The following is a 23,104-nucleotide window of genomic DNA, read 5'->3' as shown; positions in this document are numbered from 1 at the left end:
TTTTATCTCTCCTTTCTTTTCTTCTCCTGTTGTTTTTTTTTTTTCATTTTCTTTTCTCTTCCTAACCTTTCCCCTTCCCTGCCTCTCATCTCTTTTCTTTTCTATCCTTTACTTTCCTCCCATCTCCTCTCCTTTATTAATTTTTCCTTTAGCTTCTTTCATTTGCTCTCATCTCCTGTGCTTCCTTTCCTTACCTTTTACTTTTATTTCCTTCTCTTCTTTCAATTCCTTTTTTTCTCAAGTCCCTTCCTTTCTCCTCTCCTTTCCTTTCCTATCCTTCCCTCTTCTCTCTCCTTTCTCCTTTATTTATTTATTTATTTATTTATATATATATATAAAAAACTCACCAGTTATACCAACTACCTGTGCAACCCTCTACCAAGCTAGCTGTTAACATCTCTGTAGTCTCTAAAGTAGGCTATAGGAAAGTCAACATTTTTTCATTTGCTCCTAATTTTAAATATAGCATGTGCGTATACACGGGAGAACATATTGGAGGCATGTTCGCGAGTCTGCCCTCTCATTGGCTACCACTCTGCAAAAGTTGACTCGGAGTCTACTTCGGGAGGGGCGGGGAGAGCGATGAACATCCGGGCACCTTCGCCGCCGTCAGCGAACTTCGCTCCTACCGCTGTTCTCATAGGGAACGAACTGAATCGCTCCGCTCCGCTGTTATTTCAGCTGCCTGTGGAAACCCAGCGTAAGGGGCCGCAACGCTGCAGACTTCATCCAGAAAGGGCTTCTCTGTCTGGGGCATCTTTGTCTTGTTTGCTTCCATTAATGATTCCCAGGGAAAGGCCGTTAAGGACAACACACCCCAATAGTTGCAACATCAGGGATCAATGGACTTAGACTGCGGTGGGATACATGCAACACACACACACACACACACACACACACACACACACACACACACATTTAGCAGTTGTTGCGAGCGTGGGAGCGTTTTTCTTTTTCCATCTCTGCTGTTCCCCTCCTCCCGGCCTGATAAGGCCTCGTGTGAGCGTGGGTGTGAGGAAGGGAGGAGAAGCTCATGAGGGCTCAGACTGGAGGGCAGAGGTTGATGGAGGGTGTGCGCTCCGGAGAACTTATAAGAGAGCAGATTTGTCATGTGTGCATTATGTGCATCTCCCTGTTCTCGCACATGGAGGATAAAACCTCTTGGCATTGAACAGTTTAAAGGTAATAGGTGCCCTGCTTTACCCGTAGAGCCGCACGGAGAATTTAACGCTATGTATTTGTTAGTGACAGCTGCTGTTGGTTAGTCAGGAGCTTTATTGTCCTTTGTATTTGGGAGTTGCACCTCAATCCCTAAAATCGTTTGGAGCCTTGCCTCTCTCTCTCCCACGCACATGTTGCAGTAATTCTTGCATTCACAGTCCCTGTCCTCATTCTGCGGAGTAGGTCAAACCAAGAATGACGCAGACTTTTGACATTAACCAGTTCAGTACCAACAGTGGAAATGAAGGTGAATTCAAACACTATCTAAACAGGAAATGTGGGAGAAACTGGGCTCTACCTTCAGAGCTGTATAAAGAATATAAAGAACTGGCAGCGTCAACCTCCAGCTCCTGAGCCATGTTTCCATGTTGAAACCGCTGTTTCCAAATCCATTTTCTCAACAGTGTCAGCACAGACAATAGCCGGAGCATGAAGCTGGTGTGCAGCAGGGGGTCCTGGGAGCCTCTCCTCCCTCCCTCCCCCCCCCCAGGGTCTTTGTTCTGGGGGAGCCACATGGAGCCGAGGGGGTTCCTGCAGGGTCCCGGAGCATGTGTTGACCTGTCAGGTTGATGGCTCTATTTAGAGCCCTGACGCACACAAAGCTCTATCTTTTAATGATCTCCTTTACGTTTCTTATCATCGTCTCCTGGATCGTAAAGACCCTACAGCACATGTGTCAAACTCAAGGCCCGCGGGCCAAATCCGGCCCCTCGCATATTTTGATCCAGCCCGCCTATGAATTTAGTTTCACAATAAAAAAGATTTGGCCCATTTGCTGACTTTGAGACTCAGAAATTCCCACACAAAATTCTATGATGACTAAGGAACCTTTTTTGCTGACTTCTTTTAGGGCTTTATGTGGACCAAATTGTATGCGAAAAGGCAATATGAGACAGGCAATAACACAGTCAAGTATATTTGACTTTTTCCTATTGAATAAAATCATGTCAATAAACTATACATGGTCATTTCCCAGTGTGGCCCTTTGAGAAATTTGAGTTTGAAAGAGTTTGACACCACTGCCCTACAGGTTTACATTATGGTGCATGGCTCTGAATACTACAATACCCATGAGCCTCAGGTGCCTGAAGAGAAGCCAGTCGGGGCCATGAATTAGAGCTGCAGTTTCGGTCAAAACACACTGCTACTGTTGCTGAATTGACCCAGAACAAACACTTTCACCCTCCGACATTTTGACGTCTGACGCCGAAGTTTGATGTCATAGCACAATAAAACTTACTGTAGGTGTATTTTAAGCTTGACGATTGGAGGTTTCTTAAGGCGCTGACACACCAACCCGATAATCGGCCGTTGGACAGTCTGGCGAGGTCGGTGACTCGAGTCTGTTCGGTGTGTTCAGCGCCGTCGTCCGTCCGAGGAGCCGTCGGCCTTCATTTCGGCCGACCTGACATGTTGCGTCGAAGGGCGGGCAGTCGGACTCCATGACCAATCTGATTGGTGGAGCGCTAACCCGGAAATGACAAGTGGGACTAAGCCTCACAAAATCTGACAAAAATCTTTTAAACTGACCTTTGTCGATCTGAAACGAAGACTCAGATTCAGCAACTGCACGGCCTATTTCTCGCTTAAAATGTTTTCAGAAGTACGTTTCGGTGGCATACATATACTGAGAGGCTTATGCCTCGACGCAGAGGTCCAGGGTTCGAGTCCGACCTGTGAAGATTACCTGCATGTCTTCCCCCTCTCCCTGCCCTTTCTCTCCTAGCTTTCATATCCATTAAAGGCGGAAAAGCCCCCCCCAAAAAATAAAAAGAAATATGAGATCGTATTCTGAACAAGCCGCCATGACAGTCTGGCTTTGAATTTCTGGAGAAACCAGACCCACGTGACGCGTTCGTCCAATCAGCTGCCGACTGATCAGTCCGACTGGCCTTCCTGCCAACGGTCGGCCGTCGGGTTAGTGTGTCAGGGGCTTTACCCAAAATGTGCCATGGAGTCGTAGTTCTTGTCTCAAATTTACGTTTTTATGTACTCGGTCTTGTACTTTGGACCTTTTTTTATCGAAGATCCAGATGTTTTCTAAAGCAGTTGTTTATCTTTTGTACTGAAGATTCAACCAGGAGATTTTTATGTCCATCCAATCCGTAGAAGTGAACGAAATAGCTGCTTCCACTTTGCAACTTTATGTCTGAATTAAAAAAAAGAGAGAGAAAAAGAAACCGACTTATTTAGACGTAAATGGTCTACTTGTGCCAGTTTCAGCTTTCTTCCGGCTTTAGATGGAATGATTACGAATACAAGGACACATCACTACATTTAATGATCTTTTTCTTTTTTTAATTCCACCGCTCATCTGTCTTTGTCATGCACACTTGTTAAAAGACAAGTACAACCAGGTTACGTGCACATGGACAAGAAATCTGTGTTGTCCAGGAGAAATCTCCGATCCCCTACCTCCTTGTTTACATGACCTTTTAAAGAAAATCGGAATAGTGCAGAAAGCTGACTGTTACCGAAGTGCATGCAAACGCACTGGTTGTGTGTTTGAACTGTGTATTCTTGAGGCGGGTTTGATTTAAAACACTACACAACAATTTGAAATCTGATCTCGCATTAATAACCTCTTTAAAAAGTATTCAGTCAGGCTTTTTATAAGGCCCAAACGGGAAGCAATGCGGCATGAAATGAACATTTAATGATTTTATAAACAAAATAGAAGTTTATTTACCTCAGATTAGACAAGATACTTCAGTGATAATTACAATCTACTCGAGAATGATGTTTATTTATCATGTCAGCTGCAAAATACCACATTACGTTTTTATTTCGTTTTTTTTTCGGTTGCTTAAAGGGGTGATAGAATGATTATATAGGGTATTACACACTGTTCTTTATGGTCTCCTAATGGGGTATGTAACATTGGTTGGGCTGAAAATGGCCTGGTTGATATTTTATTGGCCCTTATGCATCCCTGTGTTTTGGCCCTATTTGTAACAAGAGCTTTTCTTCCAAATATGGTATGTTCATGAATATTTAGATGAGCTGCGCGCTGATTGGTTGATCGAATCCCCAATACACACACATTAGAGACGCGACAGAATCTCATATTCCAGACACTGCAATGTTTCGTTACCAAATTCACTTCTGAGACTTTTTTATGCAAGATATCAACTATATAAAGCTAGATAGCTATATGTCCCATTCAATACAATGGGAAAATATCGCAGCTAGCTAGCTACACTTTCGGCATAACTATAGTATATTTACAGTTTGAATTTCGTCACACCACTTATATAACATCTAGCCCAAGGTCTTACAAAGCTAACCGTTGTGTCCAATTTGAATTTAAGGTATTTTTATGAACTCAGGGTGTTACTAGGAGGAGCAGCTAGCTAGCTAGCTAGCTATATGTCCCATTCAATACAATGGGGAAATAGCGCAGCTAGCTAGCTACACTTTCGGCATAACTATAGTATATTTACAGTTTGAATTTCGTCACAGCATGTATATTACAGGTTCCCCAAGGTCTTACAAAGCTTAGCTAACACTTGTCCGATTTCGGATTTCAATTGAATGCATTTTTGTGAATGTCAGAGTAAGGAGGAGGCTAGCTAGCTCTCATTGATGGACTCCATCTCACCGCGGCTCTATCAATGAGACTCGCGGACATGAGGCGTTTATTTCGCCGATTGTTTGTTTAAAAAACTCAACACATATCCATTATAAGATTTACTGGAACATGCGGGCTGCGGTAAGAGATTGTGGGCGTAACAAGCTCGCTGACCGCGCTCTCAGTCACTCACCGGCTGGGCCGGCAGCAGGAAGAGGGGAGGGAGAACAGCGAGCTGCAGGCCCTGGAGCTCTGTCAGGGCAGCGGCGTTTGGTAGTTCCATGGGATTTTGAGCTTCTATGTATGTCCTATTTACCCACCGAACTGTCGTTATTCAACTATGACAGGGTAAAATCGGTTTTGCATTCTATCACCCCTTTAAGCACTATTTTGAGAACAGGGACCGGTTTTTCAGAACACTACACACAATTAGCACAACCACACACCCAATCAGCAGAACACCTCAGACCCTTTGCAAAATGAAACACTCTACACGTATTTATAAAAAACATATTTTGTTACCAAATGAAACACACGTTTCATAAGACTTTATTCAGTTTGAACCAGTTTCACACTGCTATTGCTAACCTAAAACACTTTTAGCAATTCTACTTCTCAGTGATTAGAGTACTGTAAATGAAGTACACAGATAAAGTGCATATATACAATAAGTTCACCAAACACTACACTAGACCAATGCTGCAGACTGAGGAAGATATAATTGATTTCTCTCCATATACCCAAATCAGTCAACATGTCAACATAGAGAATCAACAACAAAACATGTCCCAGTTTTCATACAGCTAACTACAGTAGTGTGCATAACACTAGCTTTAGCTCATCAAAAATCCAGTACAGGTTACAGTTACAGTAAAAACAAACAAAAAAAAAGATCTAAAAAGAAATACAGTACAGAAAACACTGGACCTTAACTGCTGCATTTTTATAGTGCTTGTGTTTCTCAAATTAGTTCATATGTGTGGTCATTTGACAGTCAGTGCTCTGGAATTGCAAGGAAGTGACATCATGATATACTTCTGTGTCTAATGTATACAAGTGTGTTTAGTCTCTTGCGAATCACTGCGTTTATTGTTTTGCAAGAAGTGTGAGGCTGACATAGTGCTTATAGTGGTGCACATCTGGGCCAGTGTTTTGCTCCTTGAGTGTAAGGTTTTGATAATTGTGTAATACTTTTGATTTCAGTGTGTAAGCAATTAGCAAAAACTGTAACAAATACACATGAGTTCACGTGAAGACTTATTCTAAACTTTGACACCCAGGAAGTGATGCTGGCTTCTATTTGTGGCATTTAAATGACTGAATAAGTACTTCTTAAAGAGGTAGACGATTGTGTGTGTGTGTGTGTGTGTGGGTGTGGGTGTGGGTGGGTGGATGGTGGGTGGGTGTGCAGGTTATATATACTTATCCCCAGCAAGCAGGTATAATTAGAGAGCGGTAATTAGAGAGTTTATTATAGGGGTGTGTGTGTGTGTGTGTGTGTGTGTGTGTGTGTGTGTGTGTTTGTGTGTGTGTTTGTGTGTGTGTGTGTGTGTTTGTGTGTGTGTGTGTGTGTGTGTGTGTGTGTGTGAGATCAATTTTCTTCTTTAGACTTGTGTGTGTGTTTGTGTGTGTGTTTGTGTGTGTGTGTGTGTGTGTGTGTGTGTGTGTGTGTGTGTGTGTGTGTGTGTGTGTGTGTGTGTGTGTGTGAGATCAATTATCTTCTTTAGACTTGTTTCATTCAAACATATGACACATTGATTCCGATATTTTCCAAGCCTGCACAAATCCTCCTTTACTCTCTGGATGTCTTTATGTAAACAAATGAAAAACTGTTTCCTTCACTTTATTTCTCGTCAGCGGTTGTGTATCTTTGTGTGTGCGCGTGTGTTTATGTGTTGTACAAACGCGTATGTGTGTGATTTAAATTTTTGTATCTGTCCACAGTCACTTTTCCCAAACTCTACTCTCTGCCAGAGGTTTTGAGCATCTTTTCTTGTGTGTGTGTGTGTGTGTGTGTGTGTGTGTGTGTTACAGTGTATATGTACACTGTTTCGCTTTCAGACTTTCTTAAAGCTGTGTTATCCACAGAACTACAAATTTTCTCTGTCTCAACCTTTCAGTCAGTAATGTGAGGTTTTACACGTTTAGGCACCGCCTTGCCCCGCCACACACACACACACACACACACACACACACACACACTGCTGTAGAATCGTTTTGTATCCCACTGTTAATGATCTTCAGGCTGGAGCTGATCGTTTCAGTTTTTGATAAAGAGGCTGTTGTTCGGTGCAGTTTGCTGTGTGTGTGTGTGTGTGTGTGTGTGTGTGTGTGTGTGTGTGTGTGTGTGTGTGTGTGTGTGTGTGTGTGTGTGTGTGTGTGTGTGTGTGTGTGTGTGTCTGTGTCTGTGTCTGTGTCTGTGTGTGTCTGTGTCTGTCTGTCAGGTGATAGCCTAGTGATGACAACCTGTGACCAGCAAGGCAATTCCCGTTTTTTTTCCAGTGCACAATGACGGGCCCCGTGCTACTGTACACATACATGCGCGCACGCACCCGAGGCCATGAAGTCACCCCTCAAATCTAAAAATAAAAGGGTGTGTCTGACGTGTGTGTGTGTGTGTGTGTGTGTGTGTGTGTGTGTGTGTGTGTGTGTGTGTGTGTGTGTGTGTGTTTCTCAGCACATAAAGAGGGCATTCTTCTTCGTCTCGGTGCCTGGGGTGACCTCACCCTGTCTGGTCTTCCCCTCAGCAGCATGGCGCACACACACACACACACACACACACACACACACACACACACACACACACACACACACACACACACACACACTGCACAGGCATGTAGGTCATACTGGAGTGAAACTGAGCTAAAGTGCTTTGAAACTGACTCCGAAACAGCTGAAAGAGTTTCATTAAGTACATACAAGAATAACTTCTAGCCAGGGGTGGGCCAAATAATCAATCATTATTGATAAACTGGCATCAGCAGAGTTGTTTTCTTTCTCTAGTTCAGAACGTTTGTATCTGGAAGTGCTCTGTTTCTGCCATTTCATCTTTTTGCCAGTTGTTTTATGCCTATTCAATATTTGAATGATGACACATATTGCTGAGTGTGTTTAAAAGGCTCAGACTCGTTGTTACACAATGATTTCTAAACACTACTGAACAGCATTGTAATGGCAGCAAGTTAATATATACTTCATTCCTGTCTTTTAGAAACGAGAGACATGTTGCTGTAATTTCACTAAAGTAACATTTTGAATTCAGGACTTGTAATGGAGTATTTGTATACCAGTAGTACGACGGCCATACTTTGTGGAAACAGCTGCTTCTAACCCCTCCTGTGTGAAGAAGTGAGCTTTGGTTAATGACTTCATCACACACACACACACACACACACACACACACACACACACACACACACACACACACACACACACACACACACACATCTGCCTATAATAAACTCTCTTATTACTGCTCTCTAATTATACCTGCTCGCTGGGCATAAGTATATAAAACCAGCTCTTCCTTCTTTTCCTCTCTACATTTCATCTTATCTTTTATCTTCATCGTCCTCCCTTCTTCCTTTTTAACTCATGTATTTTTCCTTTGTCTCCTCCCTTCATCCTCATACTGCTTTCTTCCCACCCTTCCTCCCTCCTCATACTTTCCTTCTGCCTTTCCTCACCCCTTTATCGCCCTTTTATTTGTCTTTCTCCTGCCCTTCCTCACATCATCCTCACCACCTTTTCCTCTAAGGCTCCCCCACACACACAGACACACACACATATATACATCACCTTCCCATCCTCCCTTTCTTTTTCCCTTCTTACTTCCCTTTTGTTATAACTGACAGATTACTTTTGGAGCTTACGCGGAACCAGCATCCATCTATTTTACACTTTCTCAATTCATTCAACTCATCCCGGAGTCTCTCTTTGTGTGAGTGTATATGTGTGTGGAAAAAGCTACGTTTTTATGTGCATGATCTTTTCTTGATTCCCCCATTCTTCTGTTTCTCTGTTTTCCTTTTAATTTATCTTGGGAGTCAAAAGTCCATTCTACTATTCAATCTAGATTAAAAGCTTGAAGGCAGTGTCAGTTCATCAGCCAGGTCTTGAACTGGATCCCAGTCCACCTAAACTGGCTTATGAAATGTCAACTGAAGACTTCAAACCCAAAAGTTGTGATAAAGCCGCCCAGTTTAAATGCGGTTGCCTGCTTCTGGGTTTTCCGTATTTGGAGTGGTATTACTACAGGATCAAATTTATAAAATATGAACCTTTTGAAGTCAGTATTCGTGACCGCATTAGGCCCAAGAGAACAGCAGAAAGCTAATATATGAAAGATCTTGATTTATGTTTGAGTTGGCTCACAAGGCATAGTTCCCGCTGAGCGTCTGTAAAACCCTAAAAGCGTAAAATCCGACCTGTGTTTCCATGACATGCATTCCCTTGATTTTGCAGCAAGATAGTGAATGAATGAATATAAGGTGGAGGGACAAGCCTGCTCTCTATTCTCTTACCGTATAATCAGGAATATTTCCTCTTTATATGCCCCTGAAGCATCTTTAAACAGCACTTTTACTGGGTTAATGGTGGCATTCCCCATGGTTTTAAATCTGAAAGGGATGGTTAAAAACAAAAATGCTGACCTGCCCGGCAACCCCTGAAATCCTGATCTGGCTTGCTATTTGTTGAGTGTGAAATGAGAGAGAATACTTCTTTAAAAACCGCAGTAATCGTTCAATCCTGCCTACTCCTAATGGAATCTGTCATCCATAAAATAAAGCCGTACAGATACTTTATTCTCACACCAAACTCCGTTCCAGAATGAGACAATTTAGCCCAAGGTACTCTAAAAATGTCTCTAGACTCTTCTTATTAGATGCCTCCTAAATAGCATTTTATCACTGCCTACATTGATATGAACAGAGGTTTACAGTCTTAGCTTCTTGAGTAACCCACTTTTGGCAATAAGCTGTACACTGGGCTAAAAAGAAATCCTGCATAAGGGTCTGAGATGTCGACAGTGGGTTGTTGTAGCATGGAAACGTGTTGCTGCGTTTATTTTTGGTTTATACCCATTGCAAAAAAGCATTAAGCGTATCTTTTGTAAATTTGGATAAATTCTTTTCAAAATACTGCGTGGGTCCCTCATGGACCAAGTAGTGACATGTTGGTTTGCAAACTTAAAAACACTTAATATCTTAAAAAAAAAAGTGTATGTAGTGGATTAACTTGAATATTTGAGTATCGGGGCTGGCTATTGTTTGACATAGCAGTGTGAAAATGATACACAAGTTTCTGTACTGAGACCAAAACATTTTGCTTTTATAAATACACCAACATTTTTTTTTAATTAAAATTTTTTTAAAGTTGCCATTTTACACCTTTCATTGAACAGATGAAAGTGAAAGACATACTGGAAATGGGGAGAGAGAGGGGTCGATTTAGTACCGACAAACGCAGTATGTTGTCACACAGGAAGTGATCAATTTTCAGTACTCAAGACGAACTGGGTCGATATAGTGGCTTGAAAATGCATCGCAGTTCTAGTTCCCACACTGCATGAGGATGTTGTCACAGCACTTTTTATATCTTGGAATTAAACCACTGCAAAGTGACGTTGGCAAACATCTTTTCCTTTTTGAAAAAATAATCGCATCCACCACAGATTTCTGTACCGTTAGGCCCACATCTTTTCCTGTCGTTGGTCCAGTCAGTAGATCGGTTAGTCCATCTGTGTGTGTGTTCCTCTCTTTCTCTCCTTCCTTTCCATCCTTTTCCTTCTTCTTGTCCGTGTGATTCACGTCCGAACTCAAACCTCACACCGCACTGCACCGCACACTCGTCAATGTTTCACCCCTCTGCAGCCTTCAAAAACACCCTGAAACATCCCAGCAATGCATTAACAACACAGACTTCACCACTGTGTGAGCCACAGGCAGCACTGTGGCAAACACACACACACACACACACACACACACACACACACACACACACACACACACACACACACACACACACACACACACACACACACACACACACTCTATTATGGTGGAATGTGATGGGTTTATGTGGGATGTTTGGTCCAGGCTGTTTTGGAGATGCTCATTAGGGCGCTGTTGCCATGGGGACAGAGACAGTTGGACAAAAATGTCTTCCAAAAATGGGTTTTAAAGGAGTCTGCTTGGCAGTGTGGAAGTATCCTTGAGTGACTTTTTTTTTTTTTTTTTTAAATCTTGTTCTTTAACTGAATGTGCTTCTGTTTGCCGTCCAACTTTTTCTCTTTTTATCTCAACCGATTCTTTGTCTCCAGATCGAGGATGGAGGGAAGGCCGCCCTGTGCAAGAAGCTGAAAACCGGCGACGAGCTCATTAACATAAATGGATCCGCCCTCTACGGCAGCAGACAGGAAGCCCTCATCCTCATTAAGGGATCGTACCGGATGCTGAAGCTCGCGGTCAGGAGGTAAACACTCGACAACAATGTGAAATGGATGCACAAAGGGCTCGCACATTGTTGACACGCACATGAGATATCCGCACGCACACAGATTCTTCTCCTAAATAGTTTCACAACTTCAAAGTGAATACTTGAGCATTTGTCTTCTGAAAAAAAACAGATGTGCGTTTGTCGGCCGTTGTTTAGTTCTTCTCCTCACTGGCACTTACGATGTCTTGGCGTTGAATCTGGGAAGGAAGGTGAGGGGCGGAGACGAGAAGTAGGTTGACTGTGCGTTTCCTGGTCAGTTAGGAATGTTGCTAGCCTGGCGTACAAACACGTTCTCAGAGTGTTAAACAGGAAGTAGCCTTTGACCTTCAGGGTGTCACAGAGAGGAAGCTGATAAACTCTGATGTGCAAGGAGGAGTGGATGTCTGGGACTGTGTTCGTGTTAGAAATCATTTGGCATCACTTTTTCCTGTGCCGAATTATAATGATAATTAAAGAACAACTCCAGTGTTTTTCATCTCTATTCTCATTACTGGAGCCATTCTGACAATGTGTCATGGTAACTTTGCAGCGCTGAGCTATCATTTTCTTGGTCGCGGTTGAGCCAGCTAACCAAACTTTCTTCTGTCTCCCAAGCAGATGTAATTTAGAGTCATCATTAAGTAACAAAACAATCGGGTCAGTAGGGATTCGACATCCTATCACATCAGATATTATTGATGTTGTTTTTCCAGTTTGTTCAGGTTGACAGAATGACAGTGAAATAGGGAGTGGGAATGGCCTTAGAGACGTATCTCTTCTGAGGAGTCCTATATGTCCTATGGCATATGTTGAAGTGGATCTGCTGGTGATTTGGGTTCTTGGAACAGTGGGAAATGTTGTCCCAAACTCACTCTTATTTTTTGGCATTTTTAGGCCTTTATTATGACAGGACAGCTTAGACGTTAGAGGGGAGAGAGAAGGGATGCAGCAAAGGGCCGCAGATCGGAGTCGAACCTGCTGCCGCTGCGCCGAGGACTGAGCCTCTGTATGTGGGCGCGCGCTCACTACCAGGTGAGCTACCCAGGCGCCCAACTTTGCACTCTTCTTCTTCTCACACTGTTGTAGAGAATCAGGAAACGCTAAATCTGACAAGAAATCTATTACATGAACACACCCGCAAACTAGCTTGCTGAATTAGCGTTTGTAGCTAATTGCACTGGGATCTTACTTTGTGTGAAAAAGTTAGAAAATCCTTGCACTCTGGGAAAATGTCTGGCTTTTTAGCAACATGCTCCACTATGTTCACCAGCTATTCTCAGCGCTTGGCAAGTATTGCACTGTGGGTTTATCAGAGCTTTAATCAGCTGTAATCAACAGTAAACTTGTGAGCCGTAAAAACCAAAACAGCTGAAAGATGCTAAAAAAATAGCTTTCAGAGTCAGCTAATTCATCACTATGAGCGACCCCTTTCACATTACACGCAGTCTTTTGACCCCATATTAATACGAAAATATGATCGTGAGCAGCTTTAATGTTTGTTCGCAGCACCCTGACGCTTGTTGGGTGAAGTAAGGACTATAAATTGTTTCGGTTTCCCACCCTGCTCCTCCCAGCACGGCGATGGTGTTTTTGGCTCAGGAAGCAGAACTAATGGCAGGAGTATTTCCACTCTGTGAACTAAAGTCAAGTTGTCGTCTATAGGTTGTTGCGTGAAACTGCCTTGCAGATCCGAGGTCAGATGTAAAAGCATATCAGCTCAAGTTCAAAGGATATATGCCGATCTCTAGGAAACATTTTCAGTTTAGCACTTTGTTATCACCCAGATGTTAATTAGATTTTTCTCTCTCTATTTTAAGGACCTACGTTTAAGGACCTGATTTGACTCCCCTGTCAGCTAATTATATATATTTATACACACTTTTGCTCGCTATCACCTTAATCATGTTGCAATAATACATTTTTTTTTCGATAGAGGTTACTTCACTATGAGTTGTGTTCACAGTTGAATCTTGATGTGTATATATATATATGTCTGTCTGTCAGTATTTTTAATTCATTCATTCATTCATTCATTCTAGACTCTAGACTTGTGTTGTTGCCACTTAGTGGATGTAGGTGGAAATGCAGCATGTTTAAAAGGTTTACAGTGCGTTTTAAATACTGTATTACTTTGCAGAGAAAGGAAAAAAAAAAGAAGTGCTTTATGTTTCTCAGCTTCTCTGCTCCTCTGATACTTTCAGTAATTCTCAACTGGACTCAGACTTAAAACCAGTGTGAAAGATTGTCTTCTCTGGACAGCTTGAGACAGCTGTTTGTCAGCAACACGTCTTGTTCTCAGATTCAGATCCAGCAGTCCGAGCGTTGCTGGGTTTTCTGCTCCTGTTTCTGTGGCAGGCGGACCCCCTGTCTAATGCTGTTAGACACACACATACAGGCCAGCACACACGCACACACACACACACACACACACACACACACACACACACACACACACACACACACACACACACACACACACACACACAGTAGAGTATAAATTCATTCACACAGACTCAGACATAGATGGACGCACACGGATGGATTTAGGAATGTAACTGGTCATGAGCATACCACCCAGTTATATCCCCTGTGTGTGTGTGTGTCAGTGTCTGGTATGTGCTGTATGTCTGACTCTGAGGGGCTTTCCCTGTGTGTGTGTGTGTGTGTGTGTGTGTGTGTGTTTGTGTGTATCTCTAAAGACATGTGCATCATTATCCATACGTGCTCCACATGTGAAATTAACAGTTCTTCTTTTCTGTGTTTATATTCTGTTACAATTGTTGTTCGGTCTATAAAATGAAAAACGGCCATCACTTTTTCTCCGAACTCAAAAACACTCCAAAAATATCCAATTTACTGTCATAGACGACAAAGAAAACTAGGAAGAGAAGCAGCTATATAATTAACTTTAAAAGATTAAATGAAACGATTCATCCATAATTGAAATAGTTGCTAATTTATCGACTCAACCTTAACCTTAAACATTTTTAGCACTTTTTAAAAATATCAAATTTGGTCTTAAAACACCTTTGAGAATAAGGCCTAGTCAAGATTACATTCAACTTTATAATTACCTTTAATCTCTGCTAGTTTATGTGAAAAGAAATCTGTGTGTTTTTATGTGGTTTGTGTGTGTATTACTCTCTGTGTGCCTGCATTAGAGCTGTTATTTGTATTTTGGCATAAGCACTCTAACAGTGGCCATGACCCGCACATGAATTAAACTCACTTTGATTGACACGTTACTGACACTAATAGCCAATCACGGCTCCAGTATTGGGCGGGAGCCTGTTGCACTTTGACCTCTGCCAATCACACCAGCTCGGTTTCAGTCATTACTGTAGGAACAAGGAACCGTCTGGAAGGTACTGTAGGAGTCTGCTGCCAGACATGAGATGCACACACACACACACACACACACACACACACACACACACACACACACACACACACACACACACACACACACACACACACACACGTGTTGCTCAGGGATGATGAAATGCTCACATTTGCACACTTGGTTCTTCTTGTATAGTTTTAACAGTGGAAAATGGCCCTTAGTCAAAAGCCAAAACTAGTTACCACCTCTTTTAATAACACAAGGGGACTGTTGGTACGGTGATGGCATGTGAATGGATGGACCTCTTGTTTCTTTTTCTGACTCAGTAGGTCATTATTATTAGGAGTGTAAAAAGTGTGTGTGTGTGTGTGTGTGTGTGTGTGTGTGTGTGTGTGTGTGTGTGTGTGTGTGTGTGTGTGTGTGTGTGTGTGTGTGTGTGTGTGTGTGTGTGTGTGTGTGTGTGTGTGATGTAAGCATAAATAAACCTATTAAATGTCAGCATGTGAGTAGCATGTTAGACAAAGAAGAAACCGTAATAACATTAACCCAACACAGGCATCATCCTGAGGGGTCAGCAGGCGAACAAGCTACTTACAAGTTTGCTCCGATTGCAGTTTTCCATTTCTATTTCTGTTGGAGACCGATGAAAGATGTCCTTGTGAAACCCTGTCAAAATAAAAGATTAAAAACAAGTACAGACATTGTTATCCACGCACTTCCAGTCCTGCCTACAACAAGTACAGTAACAGGAGCAGTTTAGCCCTGCAGATTTACACATGGTGATTTGCACCAATTACAAGAAAAGAAAGTCATAGCAGCTGCAGTTTTGACACCTGTGCCACCTGCAGGCAATGAGCTGTTGTGTGCAGTTTAAAAAAAAAAAAAATGTATAGCTGCTCTTTGTCTGTGGATGAGGATTTTTTATTTTACTTTGTACATTAAAGTATTCATTGACTTTTTGGACACTTGGGGGGCAACAGAATAAACTGTAAACACATCAGTGACGTACAGTATTATGGCCTTATGAAGTTGGAGGTTGAGAGGCAAACAGACACTGAGAAAAATTAGCATTCATGTAGAGTCATGTTTCTGGCCACAATGATATGAACGACGCTGAGACGCTTTATAGAGCCGGGGGGGTGTGTTTGGCACAACGTGCGACCACTTTCACATCACACTTCATCCTTCGATCCATTGTTAATGTAAACATATTGTTGCAGTGCAGCTTGAAACCTGCAACATGTTAAAGGTGCCGTAGGTAGGATTGGGAAGATCCAGGAGTTAGCCAAAAAATGTGAACATCGACAACTTCTCAGTCCCTCCCCCGTTTCTGCTTAAGCCCAAAACGGTCTCCTAAGCCCCTCCCCCCACAAGGGAGAATGAATTACGCACCCCAAATTTAATTAACCTTGATTGGATCTGAATTTACTGACAAGGCTCTGTTTCAGCAAATATGACAGAAAGTTAGTTTTATAAGGCGTACCTACTGCACCTTTTAAGATAGTTTTGAAAACCAGCATTCAAACGAATGTTAAAAAGTATAAATGTCCTTTTTTTGGACTGTAGGTGGCAACATCAACATTCTGTTGAAGAAGTCCCGCACACTGTCCATTACACATGCAAATACGTTATTTGACAACGTTTCAAGCGGGACTTCTTCAACAAGTATTACTGGTAACCTTTACCTTTTGCGACGCACCTGCCCCAAAAAAGAAGTGTGCAAAAGCGCTTTTGAATCGAACATCAACATTTTAACATCTGCACATCAAAGCTGTTGCTGTTCTTACTTTCTCTTCCTATAGGTGGCGCAGTTTGCAGACATGTAGAACTGGGGCACGTTCACTCTCGGCGTGTACCGTTTTGCTACGGTTTCCTGGTTGAACGACATGTTTCCTCGGGAACGGTGTGAAACGGTGTGCAAAGGGCTTTGAGTTATATTTTCTCTCGTTTATTGGATGTTTCACAAGTGATACCCAGTCAGCAGAGACGTGTATTCAAACTCGTGGTAATGAAAAGGCAGAGCGCTTGCGCTCACAATAGTGTGTTCAATGCACCCCTGTTTCAGTTTTTTTTTTTAAACGCGTTGCTACGTTTTGTCGGGGCTGAACGTGGCCCGGGTCTGACAATGACCAAACGGCTCACCCTTTGTGGAGAATCTGTAGCCTTTTAACGGGAGTTTGTGTGCTCGTTACAAACCAGTTACATAAAGTTCTTGCATCTAAAACTACTTGTCCATGTGAAGCTTAAACTTAGGTATTTTTTTAAGTGTCAGTGTTGTAATTAGTTAATGGAAAATAGAAATTTTTTTTTTTGTTTTGTGGCTGGGCTTCAGTTAGATGCCACCAAAAGAGAAAAACTGCATTTATCTGGCTCTGTCCTCAACCAATTATATTGCATATTAAATGTTTGTATAAGTAAAACTACGGTCTCTTTATGCACTGCTGCTTTTCTTTGGGGCCCTCTTTCTACCCCACGACTACCTGGTCTTCCAAGATGGCTGCCTGCCAAACAGTTGTCAACCTTTCTGTCAAGCTACAGGGACTCCACTTTGTATGTTGTTTTATGTGCGTGCACACGTGTGTACATGTATTTTAGTAAGTGTGACAAGTTTGTGTTTGTGTGTGTGTGTGTATGTGTGTGTGCCTTTTCTGTTATTCTAATCTCAATTAAAACTAACTTAACTTAAAGTGAAATGGAGAGTAACTAGCTACATGGATTTCTTCTTACAACCAATACGCTTGTCTTGGAAACGTCAGGAAATGGCTCACTGGGGTTCCCCCTGTACAGTATTTACTGTTGGAGCAGTTGTATTTTTTAGGAAAATATTCTTGGTGGATTTAATTATATGATTGAAGGATATGGAGGCTTGTTTTAGATTTATAAAAGGGTGTATTGTATCTGACAGGTTTCCATAACATTAATAAGGAGTTCTCTAACACCGGAAATGAAAAACATTTGAGTCTCGTGTTGTTGTTGGTTTTTTTTACTCCTAGATGGATGTTAAAACTCTTGTTCTTCAAGTCGAGTCCAAACGTTTTCACGCATTACCTCTGCTTTTTGTTCTGTTTATCTCATCAGTAGTTGTTTGAGCTTTCCCTCCATCATTCACATCATTGTTCATTCTTTAAATAAAATATATTCAATTCAGCTGCATTGTCCTGCACTGCTGAAAGAAGAGCAGGACTGCAGGCTAAATTTGGCAAACCACAGGAATTTACTGGCCTGCCCAGCAGTTCAGTGGAGGGATAAGACAGCAGTGTGTTTGGTCCCGTTTTAGGAGCGATGCTTAAAATTTAACAATGCAACTGATGGCAAAAAGGACCCACACTGCTGTTAACTAGTGTTTTATTTTTCTCATAATTAAGACGTCCTTTAACTCAAAGAATGCACACAAAAAAATACTGCAGCAAAAAACATAAACAAAAGAGAATTTAAGAAGTATGCTCACAGCAGTGACATTCAGAGTACTAAACTCCCATATTAAACAGTGAAATTACATTTGAAATCTATGTGTAAGTGCAAATAACTCTGCTGGACAAGCTCCGCAACATATGTTTATATTCACAACATGAAAAAACAGCATACTTTGCTGCGTGCTGAATATTAAAATGTGCAATGAAGCTGTAAATTTGGCATTAATGACTTGTTATTTTGTACAGGAACCACATAACACCACATTACTGTATATATCATTTCTACTTTTTAGATATTGAATGAGGAGCTATGGCACACATTTCTGCTGAACCCTTAATAGTAGTGCTGTCAAACGATTAAAATATTTAAAGTGATGGTTCGGAGTAATTTCATCCTAGGCTGCTTTGCACTTTGACCTCGAGCCAAACACCGCCCCATTAGCTTTTTCCCCTTGTTACAACGTAGGTCGAGTTAGCGTTTTCAGCTAGTTAGCTTAGTGCAGGCGCTAATGGATCCAAAGTTGTATCTCGTAAATAACCCCACTAATAATGCGCGGATTGATACCAAACGTCCACACTAGTACAAATATGTTATTTACTTTTAAAACGAGGCATTAGAAAGTTTGTAACTACACCAGAAGTATATTTAAATAACACTTGCCTGATAGATTCTCCTCACGGCTGCTATTGCGCGAGATCCCGCGAGATCCCGCGAGATCACGCACAGAGCACAACATATATTGAGCCTGAATATACAGACGAGGAACTACAAGTAATGGAGGAGAATCGGAGAGCTGCAGAAGAGGCGGCGGAGATCGCGGAGGTCCCAGACACACCTAACAGATGTGCAGGCGACTGGTGGTGTAGCTGTGGACAATGTCAGCCCATGGCTACAGAGGAAGAGTGTTTGTGTTGTCGGGAGTCGGACGTGTTTCGCCAATGCCGAAAACTCCGAGGCATGCTGTCTCACAGCAATGGATGACTATCCTGCACTAATAAACCCCGCTGTTGTACGGACATTTTTTAACGTACCCAAAATCAACTGGAAGAGAAGACCTGTTCCAGAGGGAAATGTCTGCTACAGACACGGTAGCGCTTCTTTTTTAGCGTCTCGAGTGGCGTTGTGATGTCCATTTTGAGAACGACAAGCCACTGTTGTAGAAGCTCCGGGTCTTTGTATCGAAACGGCAGATCATAGAACGACTCTGGATGGAACTTTTTAGCTTTTAAACCGCAGCCAGGATATATACAACTGTGTGGCATCTTGTCCTATCGCCTCACGCTGCTGCAGTAGCTGCTTCTGCTGTTCGTGTTCACTCGCTTCTTGATTCTCCTTTAGCAGTAGTCTCTTCCGGCAATATATGTTGTGCTCTGTGCGTGATCTCGCGGGATCTCGCGGGATCTCGCGCAATAGCAGCCGTGAGGAGAATCTATCAGGCAAGTGTTATTTAAATATACTTCTGGTGTAGTTACAAACGTTTCTAATGCCTCGTTTTATAAGTAAATAACATATTTGTACTAGTGTGGACGTTTGGTATCAATCCGCGCATTATTAGTGGGGTTATTTACGAGATACAACTTTGGATCCATTAGCGCCTGCACTAAGCTAACTAGCTGAAAACGCTAACTCGACCTACGTTGTAACAAGGGGAAAAAGCTAATGGGGCGGTGTTTGGCTCGAGGTCAAAGTGCAAAGCAGCCTAGGATGAAATTACTCCGAACCATCACTTTAATTGCGATTAATCGCATTAATGTCATAGTTAACTCGCAATTAATCGCACATTTTTATCTATTCTAAATGTCCCTTGATTTCTTTTTGTCCCATTATTTTTCTCATTTTAATGCTCTTATCAACATGGAAAAGTGGATCGGCTTGCTTTGTACAAATGTTTTTCTTTTTTTATTGAAAACAACATTGGCATATACTGTAGTGCTCAATTTCTTTTCGGCGTTTCGCGCTCGCCATCCACTCAAAACGTAACGTTAGCCTACTACTCTTTGGCCGGCTCGCGAGCCCAAACAAGTGTGTGGTTTGTTTCCGGTCTAGCTAGATCCGGTGTGGTCTTGTAGTTTTTCTAACGTTGTTGCAACAGCATGTGAAAAAAACCACAAAGTTTGCTAGGCCAAAAAGAACGTTAACCTCGCGCGAAAAAAATGACTACGTAAACGTTTACGTTAACGCCGTTAATAACAGCACTTCTTAATAGGCATAGGTTACCTTTCAGCCCTCCACCCTCTTGTTGTTCAGTAAAACAGCGACCTCAGGTATTTTTTCTATCTTTTCGGGGTGTTTTTAGGTGTGATGATGAATATATTTCTGGAAGGGTGAGAATGTTTGGGGATGTTTTGTTAGCTTGACCTGGAAATGTTCCTTCTATAGTACTTCCTGTTTTTACCGACCTTTTGTTAGTTCCAACGTGTGTGTGTGTGTGTGTGTGTGTGTGTGTGTGTGTGTGTGTGTGTGTGTGTGTGTGTGTGTGTGTGTGTGTGTGTGTGTGTGTGTGTGTGTGTGTGTGTGTGTGTGAGTTTCTCTCAGTGGGCAGCCATGGAAGAGGCAGGAGGACATTCTTCAGCTTTAGCATCATTTCCTGTTCTCTGCAAAGTTTCCCCCCCTCTACTTCCTGTCCGGCTTGGACATAATGCGTTTTGTGAACTTTGTGTGGAAAGAAGCAGCTTGCAAAGACCAAACAGTTTATTTACAGCTGCTGATGGAATAGGAAACGGCGCTTTAGATGCAGATGTGCATGTATTTGGTGTTTATTATTGTTATTTTTGGTTTTACACTTGTTGAAGCCTCCCTTTGTGATTCAGGCTAATTAGACCTGAGTGTAAAAAAATCCGTAAACTTGGTCATTTTCAAATGTAATTTATTAAGAAAAGTCACTTTTTCTCTGTCTGGTTGCGTCAGTCTTCTGCGCGTCCATGCGTGTCAAGTGTTGCAAAAAGATGTGCAATGCCCAGTGGGAAGAGAAATAACATTACGATGACACCCTTGGGTTGGGTTCAGGTCTCAGATTTGGCGTGTTCAGCCAGGTCGCTTCTTAAAGATGCCGGGGTCTCAGTTTTATTCCTCTAAATGTATGTGGATGTTATCATTAGTCAGCCAAAACCTTAGCTCACCTTTTACCCATTAAAGAGTGCAGCTGTCTGTTTTGTAATTGCGATATCAATCTTTTTATATCAACGGCGGCAATCTCACTTTGGAAGGTAGTCTCTCGCAAACTCACAAGCACATCCAAACACAAGTTGGGGAAAAGAAAACGAGTCAGATTAAAGGGAAACAAATCCAGAAACATCCCACAGACTGGAGTTACGTGGCAGCACGAAACGCTCACAGTGGCAGCAGGAGTGATCGTAAGGAAATTAAAACGATAATTACAAGAGAGGCTGAGCTCATATTTGATGTTTTGACAGGGTAAACAGGACTTTATGAGTAAGCTCTTTCATCTGCGCTCACTTTTTCATCTCTGCTACACATTGACTAAACATTTATTTTGCCGAGGGCTGGACGGGGAGGATGAAGTGGAGATGAAAGAATGGAAACGGGGAAAGTAGGTGAAAGAGAAAAAAGTTGCGGGAACTGTTTTGGTACTGAGCAAAATGTGTCTGTAACACTGAGTATACAAAACTACAAAGTATTGAAAACGGACTCTGAATGTCTGTTGTGTTGTGTATTATATCGGCACTAGTATTGGCATTTATCAAACAGTATCGAGCCCAAGTTATGTACACTACCGGTCAAAAGTTTGGAGTCACTTAGAAATGTCCATTCCACTCCATTATAGACAGAATACCAGCTGAGATCAGTTGCTTTTTTAACCAGGGCAGCAGTTTTCAGATTACATTATGTGCTTACATAATTGCAAAAGAGTTCTCCAATGTTTTCTCAGTTAGCCTCTTAAAATGATATCAGATTAGTAAACAGAATGTGCCTTTGGAACATTGGATGAATGGTTGCTGACAATGGGCAATGTAGATATTGCATTAAAGATCAGCCACCCACTCAGATCAGCTGGTACGCTGTCTATAATGGAGTGGACTGGAAATTTCTAAGTGACCCCAAACTTTTGATCGGTAGTGTATCTGTTCAACCTCAATCCAATTCCCATCATGTCTGGTTTTTCTGATTTGAATATCTAGCCAAAACTAAGATCGTGGCTTTCACTTCTGAAATCTTCTACTTGACTCTCCTTCTCCTCCGCCTCTTCTGGTATCTGTCAAGTTCACTGTTTGTTTGTTCTTGTTCATTTGAAACACTTGTTTTCATCTTTTTCCTGGAAAAGTTCACCCTCCGACGCTCTAAATCTTCTCTGTGTCTATGCTGACTCGCTCTTTTAGTTTAAAAAAAAAAAAAAAAAAAAAAGGTTTTTACGTTGTTGCTCGTTTCAGACTGTCAGAAGGAGGTCTGTGGGCCCGGACAAGCACAAGAAACATGTACGCACACACACATTCATATGATTGTTGGGAATTTTACCGCAGACAGATTGATGGGCAAATTGTGCATACACACACGCACGGATGCAGACACACACACACCCCGATACAGATTTTTGTACCACAGGGTCCCTGGAGACCGGGGCAAGACTGAGGTCTGCGGTGCCAAGATCTATGAAACACAATAATCTGCCCCCCATCAGTCCTTCCCAAAATGAAAAAAAAACAACCCCCCCCTCTTTTAAACCCCCTCCCCCACCTTAAAAAAAACAAAAAAAAACACAAAAACACACAAAAAAAACCTTTTTTTTTTTTCTGGTCCTGGCTGTAAATGATTTTGGTTGTGACGCTGTTAGCGATGAATTATCGACGTTAAGGATAACAAGAATGTGTATTTCTGTGTTTTAGTCAGGGTGAACATAACTAGGGGGCGGTGGTAGCCTAAGGGATGGAGAAGTGAGTTTATTATGTTAGCTGTTCATTTAGGGGGTGGTGGTAAAAAGATGATTCAGGCAGGACTTGAGATTCTTAGTCTCCCATGATTCTGAAAGGATTCACTTGTTCCAAAAATGTATTCTTGTATGTTAATGGTCTCTCGCCAAATATGCTATGTCGATGGAAATCTACATCCATTCTCAGTAT

General features: G+C 42.0%; 1 protein-coding gene across 1 annotated transcript in view; it reads left to right on the top strand.

Moving 5' to 3' along the window:
* shroom4 (shroom family member 4) overlaps nucleotides 1-23,104 on the top strand; it is an 80,981-nt gene that overhangs the window by 19,357 nt on the left and 38,520 nt on the right. The window contains exon 2 of the mRNA XM_039821773.1: nucleotides 11,118-11,269. Coding sequence (XP_039677707.1) covers nucleotides 11,118-11,269 — 152 coding nt within the window. The remainder of the gene's footprint in view (nucleotides 1-11,117; nucleotides 11,270-23,104) is intronic.

This window comes from Perca fluviatilis, chromosome 14 (genome assembly GCF_010015445.1).
Source record: "Perca fluviatilis chromosome 14, GENO_Pfluv_1.0, whole genome shotgun sequence".
NCBI lineage: Eukaryota > Metazoa > Chordata > Actinopteri > Perciformes > Percidae > Perca > Perca fluviatilis.
This window is presented reverse-complemented; position numbering and strand designations above follow the sequence as displayed.